General features: G+C 39.9%; 1 protein-coding gene across 2 annotated transcripts in view; it reads right to left on the bottom strand.

The window, feature by feature from the left end:
• The window catches only part of myh9b (myosin, heavy chain 9b, non-muscle), a 55,465-nt gene that overhangs the window by 13,165 nt on the left and 28,154 nt on the right, over positions 1 to 14,146 (bottom strand). For both annotated transcript variants that reach the window (XM_084098824.1, XM_084098825.1), the window contains 20 exons: positions 13,857 to 14,128; positions 13,010 to 13,183; positions 12,265 to 12,438; positions 12,067 to 12,181; positions 9,439 to 9,626; positions 8,451 to 8,572; positions 8,274 to 8,343; positions 7,919 to 8,079; positions 7,015 to 7,123; positions 6,807 to 6,938; positions 6,068 to 6,274; positions 5,750 to 5,887; positions 5,534 to 5,657; positions 5,006 to 5,177; positions 4,570 to 4,782; positions 3,754 to 3,898; positions 3,451 to 3,657; positions 2,490 to 2,594; positions 2,249 to 2,401; positions 673 to 921 (listed from right to left, as the gene is read on the bottom strand). In XM_084098824.1, the coding sequence (XP_083954950.1) occupies positions 673 to 921; positions 2,249 to 2,401; positions 2,490 to 2,594; positions 3,451 to 3,657; positions 3,754 to 3,898; positions 4,570 to 4,782; positions 5,006 to 5,177; positions 5,534 to 5,657; positions 5,750 to 5,887; positions 6,068 to 6,274; positions 6,807 to 6,938; positions 7,015 to 7,123; positions 7,919 to 8,079; positions 8,274 to 8,343; positions 8,451 to 8,572; positions 9,439 to 9,626; positions 12,067 to 12,181; positions 12,265 to 12,438; positions 13,010 to 13,183; positions 13,857 to 14,128 (3,230 nt within the window). The remainder of the gene's footprint in view (positions 1 to 672; positions 922 to 2,248; positions 2,402 to 2,489; positions 2,595 to 3,450; positions 3,658 to 3,753; positions 3,899 to 4,569; positions 4,783 to 5,005; positions 5,178 to 5,533; positions 5,658 to 5,749; positions 5,888 to 6,067; positions 6,275 to 6,806; positions 6,939 to 7,014; positions 7,124 to 7,918; positions 8,080 to 8,273; positions 8,344 to 8,450; positions 8,573 to 9,438; positions 9,627 to 12,066; positions 12,182 to 12,264; positions 12,439 to 13,009; positions 13,184 to 13,856; positions 14,129 to 14,146) is intronic.

Below are 14,146 nucleotides of genomic sequence, written 5' to 3'. Positions count from 1 at the left end.
AAAAAATTACTTTAAAACCTCAACATAACTAGAAAAATGTACATTCAAAATAAATATATATATAAATGCCCATATCATTTTAAGATTTAGTTATTTTTTTTAAAGGATTAAAAAAGTATTAAGAAAGTATAAAAAAAACTCCCAAATACTCAAAATACCTAATAACATAATTTAGTGACATCCCTAAAACTAAAATAAATAAATAATTAAATAAATAAATATATATAAATAAAATGAACAACAAAAATACTTAAAAAAGCTCAACATTATTATATATTTTTTAAATGACCATGTTGTTATTAGATTTTTTTTTAAGGAATAAAAAATACTCAAAATACCTAATAAAATATTTTAAAATGACATCCCTAAAACAAAAACTTACCAGAAAATGTACATTCATAAAACATATATTAAAAATGCACATCATTGTCGTTTTAAGATTTTATTTTTTAAAGGATTTTTATTATTATTAAAAATACATGATAAAATATTTAAAAAATGACATCCCTAAAACTGAAACTACCAAAACTAAAATAAATATAATAAATAAATATTAAAATGCCCATGTTGTTTAAAGATGACTTTATTTTAACTATAAAAATGAATTAAACTAAGACAGACATTGATTTGCAGTAGTTTCAGCTTGTTAGAGCTGACGTTCAGTCGTCTCACCTGGTCGAACTTCTTCTGCTTCTTCTCCAGGTTGGACACGATCTGTCGGAGGTGGTCCTGGTCCACCAGCATGTCGTCCAGCTCCTGCTGTAAGCGGGTCTTGGTCTTGTCCAGCTTGTCGAAGGCGGAGCATCTCTCGTCCAGACGCTGCGTCACACTCTCCAGGTCTCGCTGAACACGCTTCCTCGTCTCCTCAGCGCTCTCCAGAGAGCCCGCCTCCAGCTCCATCTTCTTCTTCATGTCCACCAGCTGCACCACACACACACACACACACACACACACACACACACATCATATTCAGTGTGTAATGAGACTCTTTACACTGTTGCACATTTTAATCATGCAACACATTCATTTGACAAAATGTGCCATTCTCTCTTTACCTTCAAACTCTTTCTTGACTGAACAGCCAGAAGATAAGATAAGTTTTATACAAATTTAGCCGATTTATTTCTAAAATGATGACTTGACTATTATAATTGTACCGTTGAAAAACAATAGCATGCACTACTTAGTATAGACTTAACAGTATGCTATTTGTTTTGCTAAAAAAGCCATATTAGCAGCATGAAAAGAGTAGAAATTAAAATTAATCATAATAACATTAAAATAAAGAAAATTATCTAATTTAACACTATTTTTTCATTGCAAAATTATAAAAAAATAAAGCTATTCTATAAGCTCTTTCAGTTTGACATTTGAGAGTTTCATTAAAAATGCCTATTAACGAAATATCTGAATCTGTTGCCTAATTGCAGTTCGCAATCACATTCTCATGAACAAATTTTCACAATCACTTGTGTTCACGAAAAATCTGACCATTATCGAATCATTCAGACCACTTTGTGAACAGAATCGACTGAAATAAACAAATAAAATTCTATAGTGAAAATTCTATATTCACTATAGAATTTATGAATTTTCACAATCATATTTGTTCACTGGACAAGGATAAAAAAAACAAAAAAACATTTTGATTCAGACCTTCAATGAATCATTCAGACCACTTTGTGAACAGAATCGACTGAAATAAACAAATCAAATTCTATAGTGGAAATTCTATATTCACTATAGAATTTTCAATGAATTTCCACAATCATGTGTGTTAAAAAAAAGCCATTCTGATTCAGACCACTTTATAACCAGAACCGACTCAAATTAACAATCTACAAGAAATTTCTATAGTTTCTATAAAAAATCTATAGTGAAATTCCACAATTTGTGTTCACTGGAGAAGGATAAAAAAGACATTTTGATTCAGGCCTTTAATGAATCATTCAGACCACTTTATGAACAGAACTGACTCAAATGAACAAATCAAATCAAATTCTATAGTGAAAATTCTATATTCACTATATCATTCAGAACACTTTATGAACAGAACCGACTCAAATGAACAAAAATCACCCAGAAATCAAACATTACTACGGCAAGCAAAGTGGATTTCACTCTGTTACACCAGTAAGCTCTAAACTAGAGACATTAGTTTGTTTTGAGGATGTTTCAGACAGTTTTGATTAACTATTTTAGAACAGAACACAACTATAGAATTGTGTAGAGTTGTGTGTGAGTGTACCTGCGCCTGCATGGTGTTGAGCTGCTTCTCCAGGTTCCTCTTGGCCTCCTCCTCCTCCTCCAGCTGCTCCTTCAGGCTGTTCTGCTCGTCCTCCAGCTGACGCAGACGTGTGTTCAGAGACAGCTTCTGACGCGTCTCCTCCTGAAGCACTTCCTGCAGACACACACACACTCAGGTGAGCCACACACACACCCCTGCAGGAGTATCCCATGATCCCTCAGTGTTGTTCCCTCATGTGTACCTGCACGTCCTGCAGCTGCGACTCTACGGCGGACCAGTCCTTCGTGGCTTTGATGGACTTCCCTTCGGCTTCACTCAGCAGACTGTTGACGTTATCCAGCTCCAGCTGAACAGGAAAATGAGCATTAATATTACAATAACCACTTAAATACAAGTTCAAATGGAATATCATCAGATCTAGAGTGTAAAAAAAGTGGTCGAAATAAAACACTTAATAAATAAAGGTGAAATATTTTATGTCATGTGAACATTGACCGTTACCAGAGGACCATGGACATGCGAATGTGTCGTTAAATTATTGAAATAATAACTTAAATTATCCAAGGTACTTCCAGAAAATATTTCACGGGTGACGAAAGTATGGAAGCCCATTTGTGCTACAAAAATCATGCTCTGGTAAATCGTAACTATGACATACAAAGTAGAAGTTATGACAAAAATTGATGTGATATTATATGCATGATTATCATTATTATTATGACAAACAGTTGAAATTGTGACATTCAAAGATTAAATTACTACAGAAAATTGAAATTAAGACATAAGACAGTAAATCAAAATTATAACATAAATAGTGATTGTTGACTTACAAACTTCTGTGATCATATCAACTCACAATTACATCTGTGAAAAGTCAAATTATGACAGTAAAATATTGTAAAAAAAAAAAAAAAAAAAACATTATTTTGACTTTTTATCTTATAATTTTGCCGTTTTATGTCAGAATTTCAACATTTTATGCCAATTAAGATTTACCAAAGCATGATTTTTTTCTTACGTGGCAGTTTGGAAATCACTGAAATATATATATATAAAAAAATTGTTTTGTATTTATTCACGTTGAGTCTCTTGTGGCCTGCTGATTTAAATCTGTTGTTCACAAGTGTTTTCTAACATGATTAAGTGTGAGAGTGAGCATTCTGCAGTGTAAGTGTGTTGTTGTTGTTGTTGTTGTTGCGCACCTGCATCTTGTTGACTCTCTCGGCCAGTTCCAGCCTCTGTCTCTCGCTCTCGGCGTGTTTGACCTGCAGCTCCTGCACCTGTGTCTCTGCTTTCTTCCTGCGGTGCTCGGACTCTCCTTTACCCTGCATGAGCGTCTGCAGCTCGATCTGCAGCTCGTTCCTCTCTGACTCCAGAGCCTGCTTCGTCTTCTCCACCGACACCTTGTTCTGTCCACAGAGACCAGCGAGAGAGAGCGAGTGAGGACACAGAAGCGCACGTGTGTGATGTGACTGATCTCAGGTGTGTGTGGGTGTGTGTCTTACCCGTTTGACCTGCTCCAGCTGCTCGTTGAGCTCGTCGAAGGCCTGACCGTGTTTCTGCCGCATCTCAGCCACAAGCTGCTCGTGAACCTTAGCCTCGTCCTCCAGAGTCTTCTTCAGATGAGCCACTTCAGTCTCACGCTTCGTCCTGCACCAAACACACACACAAACACTCGCTTGAGGAACGTCAGCCATATTCAACCAAACTCTGATGACAATTTACATATTTTTTTTTTAAGGGTGTTCAAAACTTTTCAAGAAACAACTGAGAATATAAAATGGTCTTTGCACAGACTCTAAAAATGGACATTACTTTCCACTGTTGTGAAATCAGCTATATTGAATTATTATTTTTTTGAAGAACTGCAATGTAATTGGACTGTTAAATAATAAGATATCATTATTTATTATAATATCTATAATAGATAAAAATATAATAATAATAAAATTACTATTATTTTCTTATTTTAATTATTATTATTTAACTAGTTATAAAAATCTAGAATTGTAATACAATTGTACTGTTACACTAAGTAGTATCTAATAAAATAAAAATATAGTAATAAAAATAAAATTAAGTTATTATTTTCATATTTTTACTACAGTAAAAATTAAGAAATGCAATGAAATTCTACTGTTAAATTAAAAAATGAATATCTAATTTATATATATATTTATATATATTTATATATATGTGTGTGTTATATAATATTTTTATTTATTTTTCACTTTCGCATGTAAAACTGTTCAAGCTTGGTTCTGGAGAAATGCTGAAACCTCTGTGAGAACACGTGTGTGTGTGTGTGTGTGTGTGCTGACCTGAGCTCCTGCTGCGCGGCCGTGGAGTCGAGTGTGTCCTCCAGCTCAGTCTTCAGGGCCTCCAGCTCCTCTCCCAGGTCCCGCCGGTGTTTCTCAGCTTTGGTTCGAGCGTTTCGCTCCAGCTCCAGGTCTTCCTGAAGTTCACTCAGCTGAGCCTCCAGCTCGCGGATCTTCTTCTGCGCCAGGTTCTTCTGCGCCGCTTCCTCCTCGATCCTGGTGTGAAACAGTAACAGTCAGACACACACGCAGAACATAAGACTGGAAAAAAATATGGACGACGCTTCACTCTCTTCCATTGGTGAAAAGTGAAGCCGCCAAAGTCCTGACATATTGCGCAGATTTGGGACCTGATTCTTCAGTAGTGAACGTGAAGTGGACATTATATTGTAGATATTAAGGTCCCGCCCCTCACTCACACACACACACACACACACACCTAGCCAGCGCCGCCTGGAGCTCCTCCTCCTTCTTGGCGAGCTGCGCTCTGAGTTCAGCGATCTGGGCCTGTAGTTCTGCGATCTGATCCGTCAGCTCGGTGGAGTCGCCCTCCAGCTTCCTGCGGTTCTTCTCCAGCTCCTGACGCTGCTTCTCCTCACGACGCAGACGGTCTAACACACACACAGTTAACTCAGCACAACTTATCCTGTATCAATCCTGGCAATCCTCCACCAAATCACATCACTGTTATCCAGTGCCTGATTTCTTCTTAGCATCTACGTGTAGCTAATACACACTATAAACAAACATATGATAAACTATATATATACACTATATACATTATGAATTACATGCATTATGCTATATTTTGTTGTATTCCTCATTTGTAAGTCGCATTGGATCAATGAATAAACATAAAAGTACAATAAACGTTAAATGCTGGTTTTACAGCCCTGCTCATAAAGCCTAACTTTAGTTTCTGCACGTGTTTTGCTAACAGCGTTATGATCTGAGGTTCTGCACTCACCCTCCAGGTCTGTGATCATGGCCTCGTGTTTGTTCTTCAGCTTCTGCAGGCTCTTGGACTTCTCCTCCTCCTCGGCCAGGTTGGTGGTGAACTCAGAGACTCGCTCCTCCAGAAGCTTCTTCTCCTGCAGGAGCAGCACACACACAACCGTGAAGAAAACCACCAGCGTTCGAACACAGCATCTAAACCAGCGTGTGTGTGTGTGTGAAGACAGACCTTGGACAGCTTGTTGTTCTGGTCGTCCAGGATCATCACTTCATCCTCGGTTTTCTTGAGCTTGGCCTCCATCGTGACCTTCTCCAGCTGCAGCTTCTGTCGGGCGGCTTCCTCCTCGTCCAGCTGCTGCTCCAGATCCTGCGGGACCAAAACACACACGTTCATCACTCAGCCAATCGCAGACACACACCTGAGCCCGTTCCTGAGAGTACAACGCTCCTTAATTCAATTCAATTCACATTTATTTGTATTAAGTTATGTATTTCAGAAATGTCGAATGCAGAAACTCTGAGCACACTGAAGTAATGAACACTTTACCGCGATGTTCTGCTGCATCTTCTTCTTCTCCGTCTGCAGGTGATTGGCTCGCTCCTCCTCTTCCTCCACGCGAGCCTCCAGGTCGTGCAGGATCTCCTCCAGCTCCTGCTTCTTGGCCACCAGGCGGTTCCTCATCTCGTCGGCCTCGGCACACAGATCCATCTCCGCCTGCAGCTGCTCCTGCAGCGCCATCTTCTCCGCACTCAGCTGGAGACACAAGCACAGCGTTCACATTACCACTGGAATACCACATTCATTAACTATATACTACAGCTGCACCATTCATTGTTAAAAAATTGTGAAATGTAATGAAACAAGTGAAGTATTTATAAGTGAGTCATTGAAGCATTTGTTCAAAAACACTGATTCATTCAGTAATGAAACAAGTGAAGTATTTATGAGTGAGTCATTGAATCATTCATTCACAAGATCTGTTCAAATGCTGATTCATTCAGTTCAAAAACTGACGTGTTTATGAGTAATTCATTGAATCATTAATTCAAGAGATTTGTTAAAAAAATTGCTGATTCATTCAGTTTGTCGATTCAGAATCGTGAGAATCATGATCAAATAAAAAAGAATCATGATTCTCAATTTATCCAGAACTGTGCACCTCTATTATATACTATATAATTAATGTCAAATATAGCACTATATATATATAACTCATGATATATAATTCATAAAAAAGTAATAAAAAAAGTAACCCTGTGGAATGCTCAGTTAATGCGCTTCACACCTGCTTCTGTTTGACCTCGAGCTCCTGCAGCTGCTGCTCAGCGAACTGCTGCTTCTCCCGAACCTTGTGCAGCTCGTCGTCTTTGGCCTGCATCTCCTCTTCCTGTCGGCTCACCTGCAGCAGCGGCTTCACCTGAAACACACACAGGGCATCAGTACAGAACACACATCAGGCACATCTGAACACCTGTGAGTGTGTGTGTATTAACCTTGGTGAAGAGTCTCCACCACTGCCAGTTCCTGAGCTTCAGGTAAGCAGCGCAGTTCCTCTGGATCACTCTCATGGCCGTCAGCTGCTGCTGTCTCTTAGCGAACGCCCTGCGCAACACACACACGCACAGATCAGCACCACATGACATCAATATTAGGGATGGACATTTCAAGCAAAAATAATATTCAGTGATCGCTGGGAATTATTCGATTATTATTTGAAAATCGCACCCCTTCCGCTCCGACATTCAATTTCTCTGTACTGTAGGCTAATATAAGTGTTGCACTCATTAAAGAAAACGCATTTAGTTTCATATTTATGTTTAGATAACGTTATCTATGTTGATTATATGAAAAGTGAACAGCATGAGTAAGATGGAATCATAAGATGCGCAATATATTGGGAGACACATGGAGTGGGTCAGACATGATTTTGACCACTTCATTAAGTTTTGTTTTGTAGAAAGCCTTTCTTTAAAGTGAATTTCGAGTCAGCAGCGTCAACCGACATTGACACAGAGAACACTAGTTTATTAATAAACAATTAAAATGTCTCCTTGCTATATTTGACATTCATAATCATTACTTTTGCCGGTTCTTTGTGACAGCTTTGGTGCGTTTCGTCACCCTCTGGTCAAGAACATGGGGATTTTTTTAGATCATAATCACACAACCTATTTGATATTCTAGAATTAAATCAACTAATCGAATATTCGAAAATCGTGACGATCCCTCAATATCGCCGTTTTATGGATTACCACATAGAAACGTCCCTCCACCTGATGCCAACTGCGTCCGACTAGCAATAACTAATCAGCCAATCATTTTGTCATTGGATTGTGAACTTGTTCTGTTTTCATTTTTGAGTAATTACTGTGGAAAACAAGTGTTCATCTAACTCACTTGCGGGCGACGTATCCACGGCACCAGGCCTGGAAGTTGATGATGACGTCGGTGATCTTCATGTCCCGCTCTTCCTCGAGGTGAGCCAGGACTCCAGCACGGAAAAACACCTTGCTCTGTCCGATCCGGTACAGGTTGGGATCCAGCTCCAGCGCTTTGATCTGAGACACGGATGAAGAGCTTATATTTAAAAACTATTTATTAATTGATTAATTAACCACTAACTTTCCACTAACTCCATGCAGTTCCCTCACCAACCACCAGGGGTTTGCAAACCCCAGTTTCAGAAACCCTGCGCTAAAGTCACACCTGACGCCTTCAAACCGGTTTATTTCAAATAATAAATTGGTCTCACCATCAGCACACAAGCCTGTTTGCCGTCCATGAAGCCCTTGGGAATGGCGTTGGGCGTGAGGATTTCATACCTGAGCGAAAAAACACAAACCACCATTAACACCAGTGAAAAAACACAATCAGGTCAGAACTAGATCAGTTAGATTTAGTTTGTAACAGATGCTACATATACAGATACCTCTGTCTGAACTCCTGGAAGACGATGCGGTTGGGGAATCCCTGTCTGCAGATTCGGATGCCCTCCAGCACACCGTTACACCGCAGCTGATCCAGAACCAGATGAGGGTCCAGCTTACCCGCCTGAGATGGACCGAGACACAAAACACACACGCTAGCGATGAATTCAGGACACATTAAGCCTAAATACTTCAGTTATGCGTACACTAAAGCAAGTAGTTGACGTAATAGTACTTTTTTGGAGTACTTAGTTGGTCCACAAGCTGATGTTGCCAACTTTGATTTAGCGACTTTTCAAACCCAAAAGCGCCTACCGACTAATCTAGCAACTTTTTGGACTGCTGGTTAACATTTAGTCAGTCATTGTATCATACTCGGGAACAGCTTTATTGGATATCCTGCTATTTTATTGTTTTTTTAATATGCTTTGTGTAAATTCACCAGTCAACACCATTGCGGAGTATTTTCACCTTAAAACTGCAGTGAACTAAAGACAGTCAAGCACTACTTTTTTGGTTTTTAAGGACTACAATCAGAGATCTCACTAATCAAACAATATCTTTATGACCTTCAAATTAAAAAGGTAAATAGATAAATAAAAATAAAAAACGGTACAAATAAAGTGCAGCAAATGCAATGACTGTGGTAACTTTAGCCACTGAAAGGAAACGGTGACCGCTTTTTTTTTCCATTAATATATGATTGACCTAAAAAAATGAAAGTTATACTTGTATTTAAGGAATATTATGCTCATAGCCATGGATAAATTGCTCTATATCTATATCAGACTGGCTGCAGCGTTCATTTAGCAGGAAAAGATTAATTTCACTAATTTCACATGTATTGTCTTTCAATAATTCACTCACTTTTCAAGTACCTTTTCATAAATATGTCTGTTTTGAAGGGTTTTCCAGGACTTAAATTCAAGCACTTTAAGCTCCTTGTACGGACCATTGAAATAATCATCTTTCTTCACAATCTTTTCGTACCTTTTTCTCGTGGTTGGGAATGATGCAGCGGACGAAGTTGGGGTTGGTGTTTCTGAGGGTGGCCATGAGTTTGGAGAGCTGCTCCTTATAGAGCTGACCGACCGTCCGAAACATTCCCTTACGGGTCTTAAACGCTCCCGGCAGCTCCGACATCCCGGCCACTTTATCCAGGCCCACGATACGGTCCACTGAGACAGAGAGAGAGGGAGAGAGAGAGACAGGGTCACTGCGCTGCACAACGCTTCATCTCCAGCATGCAGTCGGGTCATGATGATGTGAAAACTTCCCACGGTTCAGTGGGTCAAACACACGTCAGCACTGGTGACAAAACCACAGACACACACGATGCTGGTGAAGAGTGGAGGGGAAACACACACGGGAAAACGGATCCAACTCAATGCAGTGCAGGTGACACGTACGTACGTGTGTGTGTGTGTGTGTGTGTGTGTGTGTGTGTGTGTGTGTGTGTGTGTGTGTGTGTGTGTGAGAGTGTTCATGGGTCCAAAATAAACACTCACCTCGTTCATGAAAACACCAGTTGGACTGAATGACACAAACTTCAGAACAATTACGAACAATTCATTCTCCTTGTGTTTCATGAATGAGGCTCAACGAGCACAAAAAGGTGCAAGTAAAACCAATGTTTTCAGTTTGCCACTGCTTTTCAATAAGAAGTATATGGTTTAAATTTGACCATGCAGGAATGACAGTCTCGTATTTTGTTGCTTTTTTTTTTAAATCAAGAGCAAATCAGGCAGTCTTTACCTTTTGTTTAGATTGAAAACGTGAGAAATGAAAAGTAATTTTATACAAACTGCATTTTTTTTTTTTTTGTAGCAAATATATTAGGCAGAAAACTTGTATTGCACATGACATTACATGTTTTTGTGGGTCTGGCTAGTTTACAATTCTGATACAAGTAATATAAAAGTGGAAAAACTGCTAAATATTTATTATTTAATAGAATAATTATCATTATTTTCACAGAGAAAAAATGAATTTCCAAATTTTTTATAAACCCACCATTGCCAGAAGTGAACTTTTGAACCCTGTGTGTGTGCGCGTGTGTGTGTGTGTGTGTGTGTGTGTGTGTGTGTAACTGCATACTGTGGTCATGTTTCACGAGTGAGAACAGAACCAAACCCATGCAGTTTATACCCATTTCTGCAGTACCACAGACCAACAGCGGGGGCGCCAAAGCACACTATTACACAGAGAGGAGAGACAGCAGAAATATCAGAGAAAAAAAACATCATCAACACCTCGGAGAAACACAGTCACACAGGACAGCTGATGGATGGATGGAGGAGGAAAAGAACGTCACGGGAGAGAGAAAAATCAAGAGAGACGTCACCTGGTTCTAAATGAAGGAATGGAAAACGCTGATAGAAATAAGCTCTCTGACATTTCTGGACCTCTGAGAGACGGACAGATGGAGACGGAGTGTACAGAGGTCCAGGAGGACAAGAAAAAAGGCACGCACGGATGGATGGATGAAAACAGAGGACCAAACACCAGACGATACGAGCAGAAGAGAACAAATCCAGTGAGTTTCACCGATTTTGCCATGAAAAAGGAGGCCAGAGTCTAAATGCATCAGTCATTGTTCAGCTTAACGTCAACATTTCTGCATCAACCTGCAGAATTAAAAATTCCTGATAATTTACTCTCCCCCACGTCATCCGAGATGTTCATGTCTTTCTTTCTTTAGTTGAAAACAAATTAAGGTTTTTGAGGAAAACATTCTAGGATTTTTCTCCATATAATGGACTTCAATGGGGTCCAACAGGTTGAAGGTCCAAATTAATAATAAGAATAATAATTCATTACATTTATATAGCGCTTTTCTCTGCACTCAGAGTGCTTTGCACTGAAAATGACAGTTTCAGTGCAGCTTCAAAGTCTCGACACGATCCCAGTCGAGGAATAAGAGTCTTATCAAGACAAACCATCGGCCATTTTCTAAAACAAAATAAACATTTATATACTTTTTAACCACAAATGCTCGTTTTGCCACGCATTACGCAATCACATTGAAAGGTCACGCGTGACGTAGGCGGAAGTACCAACCTAGAGTTTACAAAGCGAACTTGCAAAGATCAAGTCAAACGCCATTTACAAAAAATAAATAAAATAGAAGGTAAAACAACGGTGTCGGACGATTTTGAAGTTTGAGGAGGGAACGAGATGGAGTTTTTCGCCCTACTCTACATTTCTGAACCGGAACACGCATGACCTTTCAACGTGATTACGTAATGTGTGCCGCATCACAGCTAGTGCAAGACAAGCATTTGTGGTTAAAAAAATATATATAAAAGTTTATTTTTTTTATGAAATGAGTGATGGTTTGTCTAGATTAGACTCTTATTCCTCGTCTGGGATCGTGTGGAGACTTCAAGGTGCACTGAAACTGACATTTGGACCTCAGACCCGTTGAAGTCACTATATGGAGAAAAATCCTGGAATGTTTTCCTCAAAAACCTTCATTTCTTTTCAACTGAAGAAAGAAAGACAGGAACATCTTGGATGACGTGGACGTGAGTAAATTATCAGGAAAATTTAATTCTGAAGTGAACTAATCCTTTAATACTCATTGAACAGTGCATTGAACGTGATCTCCCGACTCACCGTCCTTCCACAGCTCGGAAACGAACTTGTCTGTGGACTGATTGAGAAGCGTGGCCACGTTATCGTTCAGCGGGTCCATGTTCTTCATCAGCCACTCGTCCGCCTTGTAATCCACCTGAGAAACACAATCACAGACCGTTAATGTTCCCGATCGCGCCTGAAACCGCACGTGGGTTCAGCCGGGGAGCGCGTCAGCACCTTTCCAGCGTAGTGGATGACGCAGAAATCGGCCTCGTCCTTCAGTTTCTTGGGTTTGTGGAATTTGGGATGTGTCCCCTGTTCCTGCAGGACCTTCTCCACGAAGCTCTTGTCCGTGGCTTTGGGGAACCAGCACTCCTCGTCCAGCAGAGCCAGGATTCCTGGAGGACTCGTCTGGAAAACACGCAACACGGGTTACACTCACAGAAAGAAGCAACAGAATCATTCAGGATTTAGTGTTTTTAAAATAATGGATATCCAAGTTCTCGAATCCCAATTGTAAACATCCGGATCTGAATAATAATAATAAATATTATTTCGCGTTTTTTCGTAATTGTCATGCTAAAAATGCATCAAACCTTGCACACGGAGTCCGATGCGTATTAATGAATCTGTTGCGAAAAAATTTGCTAAACAATACAAAATGGAGTCTTCAAGCAGTGAGGATGATTTTGTTGTCCTCTCTCTTCTTAAAAAGAGAAAAAGAAAGAAAATATTGGGTCCATCCAATCCTGAGATTGCGAATTCCACCTCATTATCAAGGAGCTAGATTCCCAAGTTTCCTAATCTTAAACATGGAAACCGCCCCATTAGAAGTCATGTGACGGTTCTAGGAGTCACGTGATTGGTGGAGAGACGCTAACAGGTATCTAGATTCCCAAGTTTCCTAATCTTAAAAATGGAAACCGCTCCATTAGAAGTCAGACTGTTCTAGGAGCCGTGTGATTGGTGGAGAGCCACTCACGGGCTTCTCGATGAGGTCGATGCAGGGCTGCAGGTCGAGGCCGAAGTCGATGAAGCTCCACTCGATGCCCTCGCGCTGGTACTCCTCCTGCTCCAGGATGAACATGGTGTGGTTGAACAGCTGCTGGAGCTTCTCGTTGGTGTAGTTAATGCAGAACTGCTCGAACGAGTTCAGCTGCGGAGACGAACACACACACACAGGATCAGGAATGATGGTTAATCCCACTGTAGACAAGATTCATTGCTTTGCTCTATTCCTCATTCGTGAGCCACTTTGGATAAAAGCATCTGCTAAATGAATTACATGTAATGCAACTCTTAGGCCACAATATAAATACATAATTTAAATTACTTTCATAAATGATTATAATTTTAATAATATATTTAATAGTTTAATTCATTCATAACAATCATAACTAAATACATTTGAATGAAAATGTTAAATTCCTTTATGAGAAAACCATGTTTGAATGTTTTTTTTTCTAAGGCTGACATATGATGTGACCATTTACAAAATGTGTGTATTTTTATCCATTTTTTTATGTATATGTTAATATATATGAATACGAAAAGCTGAATGATATGTTTTTCTTTAGGTTTTAAGATGTCATCTTTAAAGGTGCATTTAAAAAAAACTTTCGTTTTACATAAACCTAATTTCTTAATTGATCTTTGTAAAGAAACCTCATTGCTGAACTGGCTACTCTCTGCTGTCTCAGACGACGACATCACTTCCTGTCGGCCACCACAACTTCTGTTGGGTGCAATTCGCAACCTCACCACTAGATGCCGCTAAATATTACACACTGCACCTTTAAAATAAAACATCATGAACTATCTATCCATACTTCGAAGATCTCGAAGCCGGCGATGTCCAGGATGCCGATGAAGGAGGCGCCCTGACGCTTGGTCTTATCCAGGGCTTTGTTGATGCGCATCACCAGCCAGCGAAACATCCTCTCGTACGTGGCTTTGGCCAGAGCCTCCACCGCAAACTCTGCCTGCTCCTGCGTCTGGGCCTTCTGCACGTAATCACGGCCCACTTTGATCCGGGGCGATAGGATGGCGCGCGTGAAATCAGTCACGTTCATGCCCATCAGATGACACACTTTCTGCGCGGCTGGAGAGGCAAAGAGAG

This window comes from Abramis brama (genome assembly GCF_963993115.1).
Source record: "Abramis brama genome assembly, chromosome: 1".
NCBI classification, from domain to species: domain Eukaryota; kingdom Metazoa; phylum Chordata; class Actinopteri; order Cypriniformes; family Leuciscidae; genus Abramis; species Abramis brama.
The sequence above is the reverse complement of the archived record's forward strand: the minus strand, read 5'-3'. Positions and strand labels throughout refer to the sequence as shown.